This window comes from Malaclemys terrapin, chromosome 3, assembly GCF_027887155.1.
Source record: "Malaclemys terrapin pileata isolate rMalTer1 chromosome 3, rMalTer1.hap1, whole genome shotgun sequence".
NCBI classification, from domain to species: Eukaryota; Metazoa; Chordata; order Testudines; family Emydidae; genus Malaclemys; species Malaclemys terrapin.
The window spans coordinates 25,049,247-25,070,326 of NC_071507.1; the positions used below are offsets into that span (position 1 = coordinate 25,049,247).

A 21,080-nucleotide genomic window follows, 5' to 3' on the forward strand; every position below is an offset into this window, starting at 1 on the left:
TATCGTTGGGCAGTTCCTGCTGCCGGCAGTCCGGCAAGCATGAACTCTGCCCCTGTCCCACCCCCTCGCGGCTGTCCCTGGGAAAGATCCCTGTATGCTGCCCCTCTCCCGCCTCCACCGCGTGGCGGTAAACCGCCGGTGACAGTTCTGTAAAGGAACAGGCAAGCAGTCCCAATAGTAACATTCCCCTAATTCTAAGCAGGTCACCATGAGCGACATCACTCTGCTGAGAATTTCTGAGACTGAGAAAGAACGCATGCTGCGTGAAAGCCAGCAAAAAACAGGGCCGTATGCCGCCACGCTGTGCGAGGCAATGATCCCAGAGCACTTGATGATAGCCTGGCGCGGAAAAGTTTCCTACCACGGAGGACGCGATAAGTCCGCTCTCCCCAGGAACCTCATGCAAAGGCTTTCCAATTACCTCCAGGAGAGCTTCGTGGAGATGTCCCATGAGGATTTCAGCTCTATCCCTGGACATATAGACCTTCTTTTCCAGTAGCTGCACTGGCAAGGACTAAAAAGTAGAGCGCCTAGGGCAAACAAATCATGAAAAACCCATTCTTGATATTCCCGTTCTGTTCAAAATAAATGTTTACTTGTTTAAAACACTTACCGACTGATCCTTCCCCTGATTCAGGGTCTGGGTTAACGCCTGGGGACGGTTGGTAGGGGATCTCTGTGAGGGTGATGAAGAGATCCTGGCTGTCTGGGAAATCAGCGTTGTAAGCGCTGTTGACTGCCTCGTCCTCCTCCTCACCTTCCTCATCTTCCCCGTCCGCTAACATCTCCGAGGAAGCGGCCGTCGACAATATCCCATCCTCAGAGTCCACGGTCAGTGGTGGGGTAGTGGTGGTGGCCACACGTAGAATGGAATGCAGTGCCTCGTAGAAACGGCATGTCTGGGGCTGGGATCCGGAGCGTCCGTTTGACTCTTTGGTCTTCTGGTACGCTTGTCTCAGCTCCTTGATTTTCACGCGGCACTGCGTTGCATCCCGGCTGTATCCTCTCTCTGTCATGGCTTTTGAGATCTTCTCGTAGATCTTTGCATTCCGTCTTTTCGATCACAGCTCCGAAAGCACGGACTCATCGCCCCACACAGCGATCAGATCCAAGACTTCCCGATCAGTCCATGCTGGGGCCCTCTTTCTATTCTGAGATTGCATGGTCACCTCTGCTGGAGAACTCTGCATCGTTGCCAGTGCTGCTGAGCTCGCCACGATGTCCAAACAGGAAATGAGATTCAAACTGCCCAGACAGGAAAAGGAATTCAAATTTTCCCGGGGCTTTTCCTGTGTGGCCGGTCCGAGCATCCGAGCTCGGACTGCTGTCCAGAGCGTCAACAGAGTGGTGCACTGTGGGATAGCTCCCGGAGCTATTAGCGTCGATTTCCATCCACACCTACCCTAATTCGACGTGGCCATGTCAAATTTAGCGCTACTCCCCTCGTTGGGGAGGAGTACAGAAATCGAATTTAAGAGACCTCTATGTCGAACTAAATAGCTTCGTTGTGTGGACGGGTGCAGGGTTAATTCGATTTAACGCTGCTAAATTCGACATAACCTCCTAGTGTAGACTAGGCCTAAGAGGTCATTATGGAGCCTATAATATCTCTATAATTTATGCCACATCAATGGCAAATACTACATTTGTCATGCTAGATGCTCACATTAGGTTAGCCTCCTTGTATCCTACCTCTCAAATTTAAAAGCAAACATAATGTAAGTTTATATTCACTTTAAACATAGTACTGTCTTTTTTTCCACAGTTGCAAAGAGAGAAATCTTACAAATTATGAACAAAACAATTGCGAAACCCAGACCAAACAGAAAAGAAAATGGACCAGTTGTAGGTAATATTGCATGTACAACAACTCCTCACTTAACGTTGTAGTTATGTTCCTGAAAAATGCCACTTTAAGCAAAACAATGTTAAGTGAATCCAATTTTCCCATAAGAATTACTATAAATGGGAGGCTTGGGTTCCAGGGAAATTTTTTTTTTCCCCAGACAAAAGGCATTATATACATTTTAAAACAAGCAATTTAATACAGGTATAAGATTTAAACAATTTTAAAGAAACAATACTACAATTATCATTGCTGAGTATGAAGCTTGGTTGAGGTGGTGGAGTCAGAGAGTGGAAGAGGGTGGATTGTCCGCCTGCTCCTCTTGTTGTTCTTGCAAGCACAGGCACCGACTTTGCCAGGGGTGGGGGGCTCAACCTTTGGCCCATCCACTCCACCCCTTCTCTCCCTCCCCCCCCTCGCTCCTCCCCTCTCCCCCCAGCTTCCTGCCCGCGGCAATCAGCTGGTTTGCGGCATTCAGGAGGCTGGGGGGAGGAGCGAGGATGCAGCACGCAGCCTTCCCCCTCCCCCCAGACTCCTGAACGCTGCAAACCAGCTGATTGCTGTGGGCAGAAGGCAGGGGAGGGAGGGGGAAGGCTGCCTGCCGTGTCCTCGCTCCTCCCTCCAGCCTCCTGAATGCCTCAAGACAGTTGATTGCCACGGGCAGGAGGTGGGGGGAGTAGGGAGAAGGCGCTGGTCTGCTGGGTCCACTGGCGGGTGGGAGGCGTTGGGGGGGGGGCCATAAGGGAGCTGATGGGGGGCTGCCAGCCGTGGACAAAGCAGGTGACCAAACGACGTTATAGGGGAGCATTGCACAACTTTAAACGAGCATGTAATGTAATGGAGCAGGGACGTAACATCAAAACAACATTAAGTGGGGATTTTCTGTACGTAATTGTGTATTGTTAACTTTTAAGCTGAGATATTTGAAATAAGCTTCTGTTTAAAATATTTTGTTATAATGGTCCTCAATTATATGTAGGTGGTTTTGTTTTTGTTGGCTCAGTGTTTCCTCTCCCCTGCCAAGATTTGTGAAACTTGGTTAAATTTAAGGATTTCAAATGTTGTTTTGAGGATGGGAACTTTAAACTCCCAGTTCTATCTGTTTGTTAACTTACACAGATTTAGTGAGTGATATGTACGTGTATATGAGTGCTGGCTTTGACCTTCTGTGTAATTTATATCTGTTAGAATTCCTGATCAAAAACTTATACTGACCCAGGTTCTGATTTTCTTTGTAGTTAAACTTCAGTCATTGAGAGACAAACATATTTCATTAGCATATTTAGCAAATCTTTACAAACCAGGCTACTAAAATTAAAATATAAATGAGTATCACTTGATTTTAGAAATATCACAAGAATTTATAAACTCTGCATTTCAGACTGTGACTTACATGCTATTTTTCAGAAACTGTTCAGGTACCCCTGTCAAAAAGAGTGAGGTTTGTTGGCCCAGGTGGCTATAACTTAAAAAAACTTCAAGCTGAAACTGGTAAGAGAATGTGATTTTTTTTTTTTTTAATTGAAATTGTATAGATGTGATATTGGCTCTCTTCAGTGTATGGGAAACCCTTACTCTGTGGGATTTCATTTTATTGACAGTAGTAGCACACTAGATTATTAAATGCCTAAAGACTTTGTTAATGCAGAGTTAACATTGCCCAGTGATGTCTTGTGCCCTTCTGATATCTGGGAGTGGCTAAAGGTAAACCTCAGAAAACCAGGAAATATAGTGAAGGTAAGCTTCTCCCCCACAAGGCAACCTTAACTCTGTCCCTGGAGCTGGCAATAGTCTCTGGGAATGGTTCAGTAAATGGAATGGGATGTGGGGTGTTTTGTCATTATAAGTAGACATGATGACGTTCTCAGAGAACGTTCTATAGTGTTATGCTTCCAAGATTGGAATTTCAGCATTTGTCTGTGCACATTCCAACTGCCTTCATTGTTATGTGTAACTGAATTGAATGGTGGAGGGATGAGTTGGAGCAGAACTCGGACTGTGAGAGGAGAGGTGCATGTGTACTTTGACGGATCAAGTGTGCCTTATTTCAGTGCTGAGATTTGTATGTTGTGTCTATAGAGGTACACAAGGGTGTCTTTTTGCTATGGGGATTGTCAGCAGTCCAGCGGCATACACGCCAATGGACTCCCAGGCTCATTGGGGGATAATTGAAGGCAGTGTCACAGAAGAAATCTTTGGGACAGGGTTGACGGGAAGATAAAATTTAGCAGGTTTGGGGTGGGGTGTATTTAGTAGGTTCAGGGCATGTATTGACTACAAAATTAAGTCAACCTATGTTGTTCCTAAAATGTTCTGTAGCATCTGTAAGGGCAGAATGCTACTATGGATGGTGTTGACATACTAGGTGTTGCTGAAACAGGACAGAATTTAGATTGTGTTGCAGGATAGCATACATCTAGGGCTCAGACTCTCAGTCCCTGGGTACAGCTTGGGTTCTATGATCACAGCATAACACTTTGAGCCACCCAGTTACTGTGACTACAGCCTGCCTGGAAATCTGTTGCTTCAATAGAGCAGTTCTATACAATGTTGTCTAGCCACAATATAAACAAATGAGTGTAAGCCCTGATTAGGGCGTTAATATTCTGATGACAGTACATTGACATGATTTACAGTTTTGGTGTAAGTGAAGCCTTCTGGTAAAATTCACTATAAAACACCAAGCCCACACAAGATCACATGCTCCCATAAGTCTTAATATGGGTCTGCAATAGTATGAATTTCCTCTTTATTGGGTTAGCTGTAGAGGAAATTCTAATTTCATATTTGTCATCAGTGTTTAATTCCATGTGCATTTTTATTTTTAAGGGGTAACAGTGAGTCAGTTGGATGAAGAGACGTTTTCTGTGTTTGCCCCAACGCCTAATGCTATGCACGAAGCACGAGAGTTTATTAACGAAATCTGCAAAGATGATGTAAGGACAGACTTTCATTATTTGCTTTGTATTTCTTTATTTTATGAACCTGTGTCTTACACCTTTTTGTTGGTTTTTTTTTTTTTCCCTGCAGCAGGAGCATCAGTTGGAATTTGGAGCAGTTTATACAGCCATAATAACTGAAATTAGGTAAGATATAATTGTCTTCTGAAGTTGAGATGAACTCATACATATGTATATCAAGAAGTCTAATTGATACCTGGAATATTTTTTTAAATGGTCACTTACAATATAATTAGAGAGACTTACGTTAACTCATTATATAGCTATAGCTATAGCTATCTATCTATATATATCCCTTTAGAAACCAGAAATCCAGGTTCTGGGGTTATCTTATGGTATGTCTACACTACGAAATTAGGTCGAATTTATAGAAGCCGGTTTTATAGAAATCGTTTTTATACCGTCGATTGTGTGTGTCTCCACATAAAATGCTCTAAGTGCATTAAGTCGGCGGACCGCATCCACAGTACCGAGGCTAGCGTCAACTTCCGGAGCGTTGCACTGTGGGTAGCTATCCCACAGTTCCCGCAGTCTCCGCCGCCCATTGGAATTCTGGGTTGAGATCTCAAAGCCTGATGAGGCAAAAACAGTGTCGTGGGGGATTCTGGGTACATGTCGTCAGGCCCCCCACCCCGTGAGAGCAGCGGCAGACAATCGTTTCGTTCCTTTTTTCTTGGGTTACCTGTGCAGACGACATACCATAGCAAGCATGGAGCCCGCGCAGCTCACCGTCACCATATGTCATCTGGGTGCCAGCAGACGTGGTACTGCATTGCTACACAGCAGCAGTTAATTGCCTTTTGGCAGTAGACAGTGCAGTATTACTGGTAGTCGTCATCGGCTATCTGGGTGCTGGCAGACGTGGGACTGCATTGCTATACAGCAGCAGCTCCTTGCCTTTTGTTAGCAGATGCTGTATTACGACTGGTATCCATTGTCGTCGTACTCCTCAGTGAGTTCGGTCAGAGGCGCCTGGGCAGACCTGTTTTGTCTCCTGGAGACTCAGTCCTGCCGGCAGTCCTATTGCACCGTCCTGACGATGACAGCTTGCAATCGTAATGCAGCATCTTCTGCCAAGCACCCAGAAGATGCCGATAGCTATCAGTCATGCTGCACCGTCAGCTGCCAGCCTAAGATGTAAAAGATAGATGGACCAGATTTGTTCTGTATTCCTTTGCTTCCCCCTCCCTCTGTGAAATCAATGGCCTGCTAAATCCAGGGTTTTGAGTTCAATCTTTGGGGGGGCCATTCCGTGTGACAGTTGTTTGTCTTTCTCCCTGATGCACAGCCACCTTTGTTGATTTTAATTCCCAGTAAGCCATGTCATCACTCGCCCCTCCCTCCCTCCGTCAAGCAATAGTTTCGCGCCTTTTTTCAGCCCAGATGCCATAGCACTGGGATCATGGAGCCCGCTCAGATCACCGCGGCAATTATGAGCACTATGAACACCTCGCGCATTGTCCTGGAGTATATGCAGAGCCAGAACATGCCAAAGCAAAACCAGGTGAGGAGACGATTGCAGCGCGGCGACGAGAGTGATGAAGAAATTAACATGGATATAGACCTCTCACAAAGTACGGGCCCCAGCAGTGTGCAAATCATGGTGTTACTGGGGCAGGTTCATGCTGTAGAACACCGATTCTGGGCCCGGGAAACAAGCACAGACTGGTGGAACTGCATCGTGTTGCCGGTGTGGGACGATTCCCAGTGGCTGCAAAACCACTTTCATGGAACTTTGTGACTTGCTTTCCCCTGCCCTGAAGCGCCAGAATACCAGGATGAGAGCAGCCCTCACAGTTGAGAAGCGAGTGGCGATAGCCCTGTGGAAGCTTGCAATGCCAAACAGCTACCGGTCAGTCGGGAATCAATTTGGAGTGGGCAAATCTACTATGGGGGCTGCTGTGATCCAAGTAGCCAACGGAATCAAAGACCTGCTGATATCAAGGGTAGTGACTCTGCAATGGGATTCCCTAACTATGGTGTGGTGATAGGGATATGGGTTCCGTCTATCTTGTCACCGGAGCACCAAGCCACTGAGTACATAAACCTAAAAGGGTACTTTTCAATGCTGCTGCAAGCCCTGGTGGATCACAAGGGACGTTTCACTAACATCAACGTGGGATGGCCGGGAAAGGTACGTGATGCTCACGTCTTCTGGAACTCTGGTCTGTTTCAAAAGCTGGAGGAAGGGACTTTCTTCCCGGACCAGAAAATAACCGTTGGGGATGTTGAAATGCCTATAAAAAGAACAGGAATACTTGTGGCACTTTAGAGACTAACAAATTTATTAGAGCATAAGCTTTCGTGGACTACAGCCCACTTCTTTGGATGCATATAGAGTGGAACATATATTGAGGAGATATATATACACACATACAGAGAGCATGAACAGGTGGGAGTTGTTTTACCAACTCTGAGAGGCCAATTAAGTAAGGGCGGGGGGGAACTTTTGAAGTGATAATCAAGATAGCCCAGTACAGACAGTTTGATAAGAGGTGTGAGGTGTGAGAATACTTACAAGGGGAGATAGATTCAATGTTTGTAATGGCTCAGCCATTCCCAGTCCTTATTCAATCCTGAGTTGATTGTTGTATCTAGTTTGCATATCAATTCCAGCTCAGCAGTCTCTCGTTGGAGTCTGTTTTTGAAGTTTTTCTGTTGTAATATAGCCACCCACAGGTCTGTCATTGAATGGCCAGACAGGTTAAAGTGTTCTCCCACTGGTTTTTGAGTATTATGATTCCTGATGTGAGATTTGTGTCCATTAATTCTTTTGCGTAGAGACTGTCCAGTTTGGCCAATGTACATGGCAGAGGGGCATTGCTGGCACATGATGGCATATATCACATTGGTAGATGTGCAGGTGAACGAGCCCCTGATGGTATGGCTGATGTGATTAGGTCCTATGATGATGTCACTTGAATAGATATGTGGACAGAGTTGGCATCAGGCTTTGTTACAAGGATAGGTTTCTGGGTCAGTGTTTTTGTTCAGTGATGTGTGGTTGCTGGTGAGTATTTGCTTTAGGTTGGGGGGTTGTCTGTAAGCGAGGACAGGTCTGTCTCCCAAGATCTGTGAGAGTAAAGGATCATCTTTCAAGATAGGTTGTAGATCTCTTACTTAATTGGCCTCTCAGAGTTGGTAAGACAACTCCCACCTGTTCATGCTCTCTGTATGTGTGTATATATATCTCCTTAATATATGTTCCACTCTATATGCATCCGAAGAAGTGGGCTGTAGTCCACGAAAGCTTATGCTCTAATAAATTTGTTAGTCTCTAAGGTGCCACAAGTACTCCTGTTCTTTTTGCGGATACAGACTAGCACGGCTGCTACTCTGAAATGCCTATAGTTATCCTTGGGGACCCAGCCTACCCCTTAATGCCATGGCTCATGAAGCCGTACACAGGCAGCCTGGACAGTAGTCAGGACCTGCTCAACTATAGGCTGAGCAAGTGCAGAATGGTGGTAAAATGTGCATCTGGAAGTTTAAAAGCTCGCTGGCGCAGTTTACTGACTCTGATAGACCTAAGCAAAACCAATATCCCCATTGTTATTGCTGCTTGCTGTGCGCTCCACAATATCTGAGAGAGTAAGAGGGAGACATTTATGGCAGGGTGGGAGGTTGAGGCAAATCGCCTGGCCGCTGATTACGCACAGCCAGAGACCAGGGCGGTTAGAAGAATACAGCAGGGCGCGGTGCGCATCAGAGAAGTTTGAAAACCAGTTTTGTGACTGGCCAGGCTACAGTGTGAAACTTCTGTTTGTTTCTCCTTGATGAACCCCCCCCCCCCCCCCGTTCACTCTACTTCCCTGTAAGCTAACTACATTCCCCTCCCCCCTTCAAGCATCGCTTGCAGAGGCAATAAAGTCATTGCTACTTCACATTCATGCATTCTTTATTAATTCATCACACAACTAGGGGGATAAATGCCAAGGTAGCCTGGGAGGGGTGGAGGAGGAGTGAAGGACAAGGACACACTGTAGTTTAAAACTTTAAAACTTTAACTCTTATTGAAGGCCAGCCTTCTGATGCTTGGGCAATCATCTGGGGTGGAGTGGCTGGGTGGCCGGAGGCCCCCCCACCGTGTTCTTGGGTGTCTGGGTGAGGAGGCTATAGAACTTGGCGAGGAGGGCTGTTGGTTACACAGGGGCTGTAGCGGCAGTCTCTGCTCCTGCTGCCTTTCCTGCAGCTCAGCCGTATGCTGGAGCATATCAGTTTGATGCTCCAGCAGCCGGAGCATCGACTCTTGCCTTCTGTCAGCAAGCTGACGCCACCTATCCTCTTCAGCCTGCCACTTGCTCTCTTCAGCCCGCGATTCAGCCCGCTACCTCTCCTCTCGTTCATATTGTGCTTTTTTGCACTCTGACACTGACTGCCTCCACGCATTCTGCTGTGCTCTGTCAGCGTGGGAGGACATCTGGAGCTCCGAGAACATATCATCCCGAGTCCGCTGTTTTCTCCTTCTAATCTTCACTACCATTTGCGAAGGAGAAACATTTGCAGCTGGTGGAAGAGAAGGTAGAGATGGTTAAAAAAGACACATTTTACAGAACAATGGGTACACTCTTTCACGTTAAATTTTGCTGTTCACATTAAACAGCACATGTGCTTTCGTTACAAGGTCGCATTTTTCCTCTTATATTGAGGGCCTGCTGGTTTGGTGTGAGAGATCACTCACGCAGTGCCAGGCAACAGAATTCGGCTTGCAGGCAGCCATGGTAAGCCACAGTCTTTTGGCTTTTTTAATCTTCTTAATATGTGGGAATGGTTTCAAACAGCAGCGCCCTCATTTCCCATACCAAACACCCGTTGTGTTGGCCATTTAAAATGGGTTTGCAATGTAAAAGGAGGGGCTGCGGTTTCTGAGTTAACATGCAGCACAAACCCAACTAACTCCCCTGCCCCCCACACACCTAATTCTCTGGGATGATCACTTCACCCCTCCCCCCCCACCGCGTGGCTAACAGTGGGGAATATTTCTGTTCAGCCGAGCAGGAACGGGCACCTCTGAATGTCTCCTTAATAAAATCACCCCATTTCAACCAGGTGACCGTGAATGATATCACTCTCCTGACGATATCAAAGAGAGATAAGGAATGGATGTTGTCTGCATGCCAGCAAACACCGGGACCATACGCTGCCATGCTTTGTTATACAATGATTCCAGACTACGTGCTACTGGCCTGGCGTGGTAAAGCGTCCTACCATGGCGGACGGGATAAGGCAGCCCTCCCCAGAAACCTTTTGCAAAGGCTTTGGGAGTACATCAAGGAGAGCTTTCTGGAGATGTCCCTGGAGGATATCCGCTCCATCCCCATACACGTTAACAGACTTTTCCAGTAGCTGTATTGGCCGCGATTGCCAGGGCAAATTAATCATTACACACGCTTGTTTTTAAATCATGTGTAATATTTACAAAGGTACACTCACCAGAGGTCCCTTGTGCGCCCTCAGGGTCTGGGAGCACGCCTTAGGTGAGTTCGGGGGTTACTGGTTCCAGGTCCAGGGTGGTAAACATATCCTGGCTGTTGGGGAAACCGGTTTCTCCGCTTCCTTGCTGTGAGCTATCTTCATTGTCTTCATCATCATCTTCCTCGTACCCCGAACCCGCTTCCCTGTTACGTGATTCTCCATTGAAGGAGTTGGGGTAGTGGTGGCTGCACCCCCTACCATAGCATGCAGCTCCGCGTAGAAGCAGCATGTCTGCGGCTCTGCCCCGGACCTTCTGTTTGCCTCTCTGGCTTTCTAGTAGGCTTGCCTTAGCTCCTTAATTTTCACGCGGCACTGCTGTGTGTCCCTGTTATGGCCTCTGTCCTTCATGGCCTTTGAGACTTTTTCTAATATTTTGCCATTTCATTTACTGCTACGGAGTTCAGCTAGCACTGATTCGTCTCCCCATATGGCAAGCAGATCCCATACCTCCTGTTCGGTCCATGCTGGAGCTCTTTTGCGATCCTGGGACTCCATCATGGTCACCTGTGCTCTCCATGCTGGGCAAACAGGAAATGAAATTCAAAAGTTCGCGGGGCTTTTCCTGTCTATCTAGTCAGTGCATCTGAGTTGAGAGTGCTGTCCAGAGTGGTCACAATGAAGCACTCTGGGATAGCTCCCGGAGGCCAATACGGTCGAATTCCGTCCACACTACCCCAAATCCGACCCAGAAAGGCCGATTTCAGTACTAATCCCCTCGTCGGAGGTGGAATAAAGAAACCGGTTTAAGTCGAACAAAGGGCTTTGTCGTGTGGACGTGTCTAGGCTTAATTCGATTTAACGCTGCTAAATTCGACCTAAACTCGTAGTGTAGATCAGGCCTTAAAGCTATATGAAACTGAAAGGTTCGGTGAGGCATTGGCCTTGAGAACTCAGGGGTCATGTATGGATTATTGTTTGGGAAGAGTTTGGACTGTCTACTAATTCTTAGAAGGGGACTCTCTTCCCAAGGAGCAGGTGAGCCAGGCAGACTTGAATGTAGAGTAACTTAGTGCCGGTTCATCTATGTAGACCCATTACAGAAGATTGTTAGGCGGTATTAAGAATGTAGAGGAGCAGACCCTTTTATAAGTGGGAACCCTTATAAAAGTAGACACTGTTTGATAATATATATTTCCTTTTTGACAAAGTTTAAAAAAAAAAAAAAGTTGTAAAACTACTGCAGAACAGATGTACTACCCTCCAAGACTTATGTAGAAAATCACTGTGCTGCTGGTGAGATTGCCGTCAGCTCCTCTCCTAGTATTTTTCTATTGAAAAAATTATCCTCTTCTCCTTTTCTCAACAGAGCTTTTCTGTACACTTCGCTGTATCTGTCTTATGTATTTTTAAGGCCTCTAACACTTGCAAACTCCCACAACATCTGAGTGCCCTTTCGTTTACTACAATGGTATATATTGATTTAAAAGATAAACCTAAAAAAAATGTACTAGTCATTTGTTATTGAAAATGAAGCTTGCATTTCAGGACAGACAGTTTAAATAAATGTGTGCACCTCCTCTGGTAGGTAAACAAGAAAATAAAAGGACCAGTAAAATCTTACTAAGGAAATTCAATTTATATTTCCATTGGAACCATGAGCCAGAATAAATGTACAGCTGTCTAGACATATATTATTTTGAAATAACCAAACTCTTTTATGATGCAGAGATATTGGAGTGATGGTAAAACTGTATCCGAATATGTCTCCAGTGCTACTTCATAATTCACAACTTGATCAAAGAAAGGTAATAAAAGTTGTTCAAATTAATAGGAAAACAAGGAGGCAAAGTACTTCTGGGTTTCCAATCAAGATTTCCTCCTGTTTTTTTTATTAAGTTGTTCAAGTGAGCTGAGAGAGGGGATAGTGTAGCAATCTATCTTCATTGCAGCGCCAGTCTGTAGGGTTAAAGGGAGATTATATTGCCCTTCCTAACAGTAATCAGATATAAGGAAGTGTATATGGAGATGAAGAGGGTAAGGGCTTCAAATTTCAGACACTTACTAGCCGGAAGCTCATCAGAAAGAAAGAGGCACAGCCAAGGTCCAGGGATATCATCCTGGTAAAAATCCCAGCAATCTGACTTTCACCTATGCATGGGTATGTATGGGTGGCGGAGGCTGGCATTGCCCTTGGATAGTAAATCTCCTTCCCTGTCCTTCATGCTGGTCTTGACCTGTAGATTTTGTGTATGAGGGAAAAGCGGGTTTAACAAAAACAGACGGATTATAGGATTAAAGGATTATGTCATATAAAATTAACAATATTAAAATCAGTATAATATGATAAACTGTACATTACGATTTTATTTCATTTAATTGCATGTGGTGTACCTTGGGGCATAGATGCAAAGTTATTCTCTTCCTAACCAATATATCTTGGGTACCTTGGGTTAGTAGCTGGCAGGTAAAGATCAGTCTCAGGTCCTATGTGTAATATACTGCTGAAAATCTTATCTCCTGCATTGGCTACCATGGAAAACAGTTTCCTTATTTTTCTGAACTTTCTATGAACTGACTGCATGCTCCTACAGGGATTAGTGGTACCAACAATGTCCTATCATGCTGCATACTGGTGCTGCATCAACAAGAGACAGCCCCAGTGGAAGAGATGTTTCAATAAACAAATAATTTTATGTATGTACTGAATACCCTTCTTAGACTGGGTAGTTCAGTATTTAGGACCAAGTTCTTACCTTGTATACTGAAGTACAACTCCTTTGAGATCACCTGTTACTGAGAGAAGTGTATTGCCCTCAGAGATACTGAATGTTTGGCATTTAACTTTTTTTTTTCACCATAGCATATTGTAAAACAAACATGATTCTGCCAGGGTATCCTGATCAGTTTAAATCCTCCATTCTAGTTGGGAAACTTGACTCCATTTAATTCCTGTTAAGTCACAATGCTATATTCTAAGTAAAACAGAAGGCTTTACAAAAAGCTTTTATGTACCCATTACTCTTAGTAAAGCTAACTAACTCTTTCTATAACTTTCTGAATTTAAGAACATTTTGTTTAATTATTGTGTTCTAGATTAAACATCCTAGTGCCTTGGGATTAGATGTTGGCCAAGAAATTCAGGTATTTATTTAAACCTTGAAAGTGTTGAAAAAAAATCATTGTCGATTTTGGTTCATTATCTGAAGGTGTAATAGTTTTGCATATTATCCTTGTTTTGTGTTTGCATAGGAGGAATATGGCTACATCTGCTATGAAAAACTTCAGTCCATCATACTTAATAGCTTTGTGCGCTGGTTAAAAGCCTCATCCTGCTCCCTTGGAATAAATGGGGTTTTAGCCATTGACTTCAGTGGGAGTAGGAATTGATTGTGCAAAATAGATTTAATAAACTATGAAAACTTATTTCAGTTTGATATGGTTAATTCTTACACTGAAACTTAATGTAACCCGTGTTACAGTCTGAAAGCAATCTCATTTCTTCTTAGGTGAAATACTTCGGACGTGATCCAACTGATGGCCGAATGAGGCTTTCACGTAAAGTACTTCAGTCACCAGCCACAACTGTGGTTAAAACTCTAAGTGACAAAAACAGTATTGTAATGGGAGGTGCAATTCCAGAGTCATCTAGCTCATCCTGTTGACTAGTAAGATCATAAGAACTGTTATGGTCATATTAGTACTAAACTTTTTAACAACTGAACAGATATTGTACAGATAACATTTTAATTTTGTATAAATACTATTGGATGCTGGTTGGTATTGAACTTTTCATCACTATCTCATAGGCTGTTTCATTCTGTGTCACAAAAAGCTTAGTTTCGTTGTAGTATTGTTACAAATTATGTAAAATTGCCAAGGAAAAATTGACAATTCTAGACTTTGGGTCGGCTACTGTATGTAAGCTATCAGAAAAGAACTATCTTTATTTTTAAGAAGTCTTACTCATAATGCCAAAGAGCAGATACAAACCCAGTTTAAAGAACTGTAAAGTTTGCTGCTTTCTTGGAAGTTCTGACCCGCACAGTGGAATGCCTGAAGCTGTCACCCTTACACAAAAATGTCTCCCTAACATGCATTTGATTGTAGTCTTGGTTTAAGATTTTTCAAAAGAATATTACGTGCGTTTTTTCTTCAGAAGCCAATGGGACAGTAGACAAACGTGACTGTTTATAAAGTGGAGGCAAAAGCATGCCATGTCATTGGCAAATCAAATTTTTTAGTAATAATCACTTAAGATATTGTCACTGGTTTAGAACAATCTTATTCTCTAGATTGGTGGAGCTATATGCTGATTTAGAGGAATGCAAAAATAAACTTAATGCATTTTTAACAAACATTTGTGAATGTGGAACCTTTTTGATTTAACTAATATTTTGTCAGTTGGTCCCTGGAAAAGAATGGTATCTTGCATTTTCTTTGGAACATAACACGGTACCAAATAATCCAACTTTAATAAAAGCATGCTATTCTAGAACCTATAGACTGACAATTGTGAATCAAGTAAATATGTAGAAACACAAACTATCAAAGCTAAGAGGTGATGTAAAGGGTCATAATTTTAAGATGCTGTTAGAAAATTTGGCTAAAATTCCATCAGTATCTTATGCTGCTATTCAGAGTAAGAATGGTGAGAATCAAGGAACATCCAGTTGCATAGATTGGAGAACAGACCTCTGTAGCTCCATAAAATAGACATTTTCAGAGTTAATGTTTCAGGAATATCTGATAGCATTCCAGCGTAAATGGTAAAAGTGAGAAGCCCTTTTTCACTGACTGTCCTTTACATAAGGCAAAACAAACTCCACAACTTTTGATTTTGGGGATGTTCCACTTTTAGTTTAGCACTTAAATTAGCACAATGTACCTCTGTTAGTCAAAGCCCAACTGCAGGACACAACCCTATAATGAATGACATAAGGAAAAAATTTCAGCAATCTGCAAGATATGTGGAATTCCTGATAATTTAGAATTAAATGCTGATGAACCCCCCCCCCCAAATATATATAACAAATATAAGAACAAATAGGAGTATTGAGATGATGATAAATTTTTTTTTCTAGCTCTGAATTAAACCATTGTGTCTAGTATACTTTTCAAAAAATTTGTCTTAATTCAGTGGAGGAGTTTTAACATTTTTAATGTTCAGTCAAGATGATTTCATCAGATTCTCTTAGACTCAAAGGGACACTTTTAAAAGGTTATAAGAATTAACTGTTTGTCCGCCGCCATGTGTGGAGGTTTCCAAAACCAGTTAAGAAAGCACCTATTCCCATGCTGCTCTCAAACTTTGTCTAACAGTAGAAAACCAAGCCTTCTGTCAGTGGCAAGTAGACTCTGAAGCTCCCAGAATAAAAAAAAAAAAAAAAAAAAAAGTGGAGCAACATACAGGGAAATATTTATCTCTTAGTACAAAATAAACACTTGTGTTTGGGGAGGAGAAATGTGAACACTTGAGTGTGAATATACAGCCACAATTATTTTGCTATTTTTTTTATTCTTAATAAATATTAAAAGAACATTGACCCAGTTATATTTGTAGTCTTTTCTTCCTCACAATATAAGCTTGAAATATAATTTTTTCCCTACCAATCTTTTGCTTGTCCACTTGTTTCACTGTTATAGTATTTCCAGTGAGATACCCTTTCACTTCCTGGTTTTGTTACTACGAATTACCAGCACAGGTAACCAATGAGGTCCAACTCAGTGGGTAATATTAGGGTATCATGCTAATGATCACAGATCAGCCCTAAACAGAATCTGAGCAGAAAAATGTTTTAGCTTTTCATTGACTTCCTTTAGGAAATATAACCTCGGTCTAAAAGTGCCCACAGTTCGTAGTACAGTCTCTGTTCAATGGACACTGAAGTTCTGTTTTACATTTTTCTTTTAACAGATGGCCAGCAAAGTAGTCTGGTTATTAAAGTGAATATATTGATTTTGTTCATAAGGCTCTGAACTGTGTTTCAACATCAGAGGTTTAATAAGGCACTCCACTAGATGTCCAGTGAAGTTGATGGTTTGGAATCTGACCTGAATCCAATTCTTCACCCGGTTGTGAAGGTTAATAATTAGATCATTTGAATGGCTAGGACTAATGTGCTTTAATTTAATATGAAATGTTAGTCTATTGTAGATCATGTAACTCCTCGAAGTGTGGTTATACTCTGAAAAATGACACTGCAAAAATAGCATTCTAGCATTCCAAATTTGCTCACTTCTTATTTTTGTAATTGATAGCCCTGCAAACTCAATCTGTGGGGTGAATCTGAAGTTCTTCGAGTGATTGCTCATGTGTATTCCACAATGGGTGTGCATGCTCGCTACGTGCACCGGTGCCGGAAGGTTTTCCCCTAGCAGTACCCTTAGGGGAGTGCCCTAGAAACCCCTATAGTGGCGCCTCCATGATGTGGTATAAGGGGCACTGCATGCTCCCCCCAACCCTCAGTTCCTTCTTGCCGCTAGTGAAGGTGCTTCGGAACTGCTCTGCTCCAGCTTTGCTGTAGCTTGTCCCCAAGCTTGTTCGTTCAGTGTATGGTACCTGAAGTTAGTTAGTTAGTTTAGTTTAGCTAGAGCGCCCGGGCCAAGACGTGCCCCAGGTTTTAAGTCGTGTGACACTTGTAGGCAATCGGTGCCAGTGAGTGATCCGCATGCAGACTGTTGACGCTGTTTGTGGGAAACCCACCTCAGTGATCGCAAGATTTGCAAGTTGTTTAAGCCTCAGACCAAGAGAGAAAGGGACATCAGGCTCTGGGCTATTCTGATGGAGTCGGTGCTGACCCCGGCTCCAGTGCGCCGCTCTGAGTCAGCACCGGGCACCGTGGTGTCGGTGCGCGGCGACCCTTCGCCACCATCGACTAGTCGGTACCGTTTCCTGTCCATGGGGCACGCCAAGAAGAGTAGGAAGAGGCCTTCGCTGCGGCACCGGAGTAAACCCGGGACAGAGGCTAGACCCATGTTGGGCAGTCCTCGATCCCCACCAGCCTCTAGGCCTCCGACTCAAGCCAGGCCCATTCGGAGCAGGCCTGTCCAGATGTCCTCCACACCGGAGGCCCTGCAGGCAACCTGTGATGATATATCCATGCCGGTAACAAGAGCACCGTCGATGTCGACCCCACTCTCCAGAGGCAAGCTGCTGCTGGGATCACCGCAGTCACCCCGGCTCGGTACTGGTCTCGGTCGAGGGAACGTTCCCGACACCGTTCGCCGCCCAGCATGCGTTCAGGGCAAAGTCCACGTGGATCGCCCTTGACGCCCTCCAGGCTGTCTGGTTGGGTCCCATCTGACTGAGACTCTCAGCACCCCTCCGCCTCGAGGAGCTAACACCAACGGGACCGAGGCAGACGACGCCAAAGGTCCTCTTCTCGGAGGGGCTATCGCAGCCGGTCATGACATGAACGTCGACGTCATTCCCGTTTGTCGTCCCGCTCGAGGACCCCGCCACGGCACTGCCTCCACAGCCTCGGGCATCGATCGCCGGCATCTCGCCATCATGGGTCTGCCTGCTGGAGCCGATCACAGAGTAGCTGTTACCAATGGTACCAGTCCTCCACATCGGGATCGTAGTCCTGTGGTCAGCATTGCTCCTGGCACCGCCCCTCCTCCTGGTCCAGGGACAGCGGCAGGTCGTATGTCAGCCCGACCTCCCTTTGTAGTCGTCCATTGATGGGCCAGGCTGAATAGCTGGGCCCCGTGGCTGGCTCGATGGGGGCTCGCTTGGTGGCTGGAGCCTCAAAAGGACCATCGGCCTCCCTCTCTGGACCTTTGATGAAGGAGTCAGTGAGACGTATATCCTTGCACCATGCCCGGAGACTGACCAGATGGTGGACCCTCCAGTACCAGTTGACACACAAAGTACCACACCAGCCTCCTCACTCTCCCCCTGATGAGGCGATTATGGCCCCACCTCCCTCTGTCCCACAGGAGGACTTTCGGGCCCACCAAGAACTCTTAAAAAGGGTGGCATCAAGCCTCCACCTCCAAGCAGAGGAGATGGAGGCACCCTCAGACTCCCTGTTTAATGTACTGTCCTCCTCAGCACCGGGCAGGATGGGCTTGCTTCTCCACCAAGGGGTGGCAAAAATTTCAAATGCCCTGTGGCAAACCCAGCCTCATTGGCCCCCATCTCTAAGAGAGTGGAACGCAAGTATTTTGTGCCCGCCAAGGGGCATGAATACTTACACACCCACCTTGCTCCTAACTCCCTGGTGGTTGAGTCGGTCAACCACAGGGAACGGCAGGGCCAACCAGCCCCTATCCCGAAAAATAAAGATTCGCGGAGAAATGAAAATACATTCATCCTCGAGCTTCCAGTTGCAGGTGGCGAACCACCAGGCCGGTATGAGTTCGATCTGTGGGGCTCCCTGACCAAGTTCGAGGACTCCCTCCAGGAGCACGACAGGAAGGAGTACAAAGCGCTGGTGGAGGAGGGCACAGTGGCTACCAGGGCACCCCTGCAGGCAGCTTTGGATGCAGGGGACATGGCCGCGCGGTTCATGGCCTCGGCGGTGTCCACGAGAAGGGCATCATGTCTCTTGCTCTCTGGGCTGTCCAGCTAGGTGCAGACCTCCCTCTAGGACGTCCTGTTTGATGGCAAAGCCCTGTTTGCGGAACAAATGGATACAAAGCTGCATGGCCTGGAAGACTCCCGCATGACTCTCCAGACTCTGGGTCTCTATGTTCCGGCTCCGGCTAAACCTATGTTCAAGCCGCAGCAGACTCCCGTTCAGGCCACCCATTCAAAATATGAGATTGCTTATAAGAAGTCGCGGGACTATAAGAGGCACCCACAGAGGCAGTCTTGGCCTGTCCCCAGCCTGGGTCCTCCAAGGGCAAAGGCAGTTTTGACAGGACGCCTGGGGGTGCCCTGCCAGTTCTCATCAAAAATCCACCCTCATAAAGCTTCCCTTCTCCAATCAGTTATGTGCTTTCCTCCCGGAGTGGTCGCAGCTGATCTCGGACCGATGGGTCCTCAACACCATCTCCCAGGGCTATACCCTCCAGTTTACTTCCTCCCCGCCCCCCTACCCCCGTCCCTCCTGGGGGATCTCTCGCACGAGGCTCTGCTCAAGCAGAGGTGGGGTGGTTCCTGGGCCTAGGAGCAGTGGAAGTGGTTCTGGGGGAGTTCAAAGGCCAGGGGTACTACTCCCACTATTTCCTTATCCCGAAGGCCAAAGGGGGGCTCAGGCCCATCTTGGACCTGCGAGGCCTCAACTGGTACATGGTGAAGCTCAAGTTCCGCATGGTCTCCTTGGCCTCTATCATCCCCCTCTGGATCCCGGGGACTGGTTTGCTGCCCTCAATCTGCAGGACACGTACTTCCACATTCATATATTCGAGGGGCACAGACACTTCCTCCGTTTCATGGTAGGGAAGGAACACTACCAATTTATGGTCCTCCCGTTTGGCCTGTCCAGTGCCCCCAGTGTATGTCGGTGGTGGTGGCCTATCTCAGGCGCCGGGGGGGTCCAGATCTTTCCCTATTTGGATGACTGGTTGGTCAAGGGCAGCTCCCGGTTGCAGATGCGGGATCACGTGGCGCTCCTTCTGTCCACGTGCACCACTTTGAGCCTGTTGGTAAACAACACCAAGTCCACCTTAGTCCCGATACAACGCATAGAGTTTAATGGGGCGGTCCTGGATGCCTTGTCAGCCAGAGCCTCCCTCTCACCGGACAGGTTCAAGACCCTGAAGGGGCTCATGGACATGATCACAAGGTTTCCAGTGGCAACAGCCAGAGTGTGCCTCCAGCTCTTGGGTCACATGTCGGCGTGCACGTATGTGGTCCTTTACACCAGACTCAGGATGAGACCCCTCCAGCTCTGGTTGGCCTCGGAGTTCTCCCAGGCCAGGAACAGAATGGAAAAAGTCCTCACGGTGCCTGAACCAGTGATCACCTCCCTACGTGGTGGTCCTCCCCGAGAAACATGCTACAAGGGGTCCCGTTCAGGGGCAGGGCCCGGTCGCTGGACCTGGTGTCTGATGCGTCGGACCTGGGATGGGGGGCCCATGTGGGGAACATTCAGACGCAAGATCTGTGGTCGGCTCAGGATCTGACCCTCCACATAAAAGTCAAGAAGCTCAGGGCGGTACGGCTGGCGTGCATGCCCTTCCGCTCGCACCTGTGGGGCCGGGTGGTCAGGGTCGTCACGGACAACATGGCCTCGATGTTTTTCATCAACAGGAAAGGTGGGGGCCCGATCCTCTTCCACGAAGTCCTCAGGCTGTGGGACTTTTGTATAACCCACAAAATCTGCCTAAAGGCCTTCCATCTGCCGGGCGCCCGGAACGCACAGGCGGATCGCTTGAGCAGGGACTTCTCCTTTCAGCCAGAGATGGTGCACAGACCTTTCCAAGTGTGGGGAACTCCCCAGGTGGACCTGTTCACGACTCGGCAGAACCGTCGCTGTCCCCGGTTCTGCTCCTGAGGGGGGCTGGGATGGGGCACTATCTCCGATGCTTTCCTTCTGTCCTGGTCAGGCCAGTTTCTCTATGCCTTTCCCCATTCCCGCTCATCGGCAAGGTCCTGGAAAAGATAGACGGACAAGGCCCGGGTCCTTCTGATTGTCCCGGAATGGCCTAGGCAGCATTGGTACGGGACCCTCACAGGCCTGGTGGTCACCCCATCCTGCATGGACCAGCTCTCCCAGGACCAGGGTCGCCGCCTCCACCCCAACCTAGCGGCGTCACTGCTCAATGGTTAGGTAGAGAGGAAAGGACGTGTTCAGAAGGGGTTCAGCGCATCCTCCTAGAAAGCAGGCGGCCCTCCATTCACTGAACCTGCTTGGCAAAGTGGTCTCAGTTTTCCAGATGGGCGAAAGAGTGGGGCGTTTTCCCGGTGG

General features: G+C 46.5%; 1 protein-coding gene across 1 annotated transcript in view; it reads left to right on the plus strand.

Annotated features, from left to right (window-relative positions):
• PNPT1 (polyribonucleotide nucleotidyltransferase 1) overlaps positions 1–15,770 on the plus strand; it is a 51,722-nt gene extending 35,952 nt beyond the window's left edge. Inside the window, exons 22-28 of the mRNA XM_054022640.1 lie at positions 1,766–1,849; positions 3,254–3,337; positions 4,676–4,782; positions 4,877–4,932; positions 11,948–12,026; positions 13,315–13,362; positions 13,728–15,770. Coding sequence (XP_053878615.1) covers positions 1,766–1,849; positions 3,254–3,337; positions 4,676–4,782; positions 4,877–4,932; positions 11,948–12,026; positions 13,315–13,362; positions 13,728–13,883 — 614 coding nt within the window. The 3' untranslated portion in view covers positions 13,884–15,770. The remainder of the gene's footprint in view (positions 1–1,765; positions 1,850–3,253; positions 3,338–4,675; positions 4,783–4,876; positions 4,933–11,947; positions 12,027–13,314; positions 13,363–13,727) is intronic.
• Positions 15,771–21,080: the final 5,310 nt, after the last annotated feature.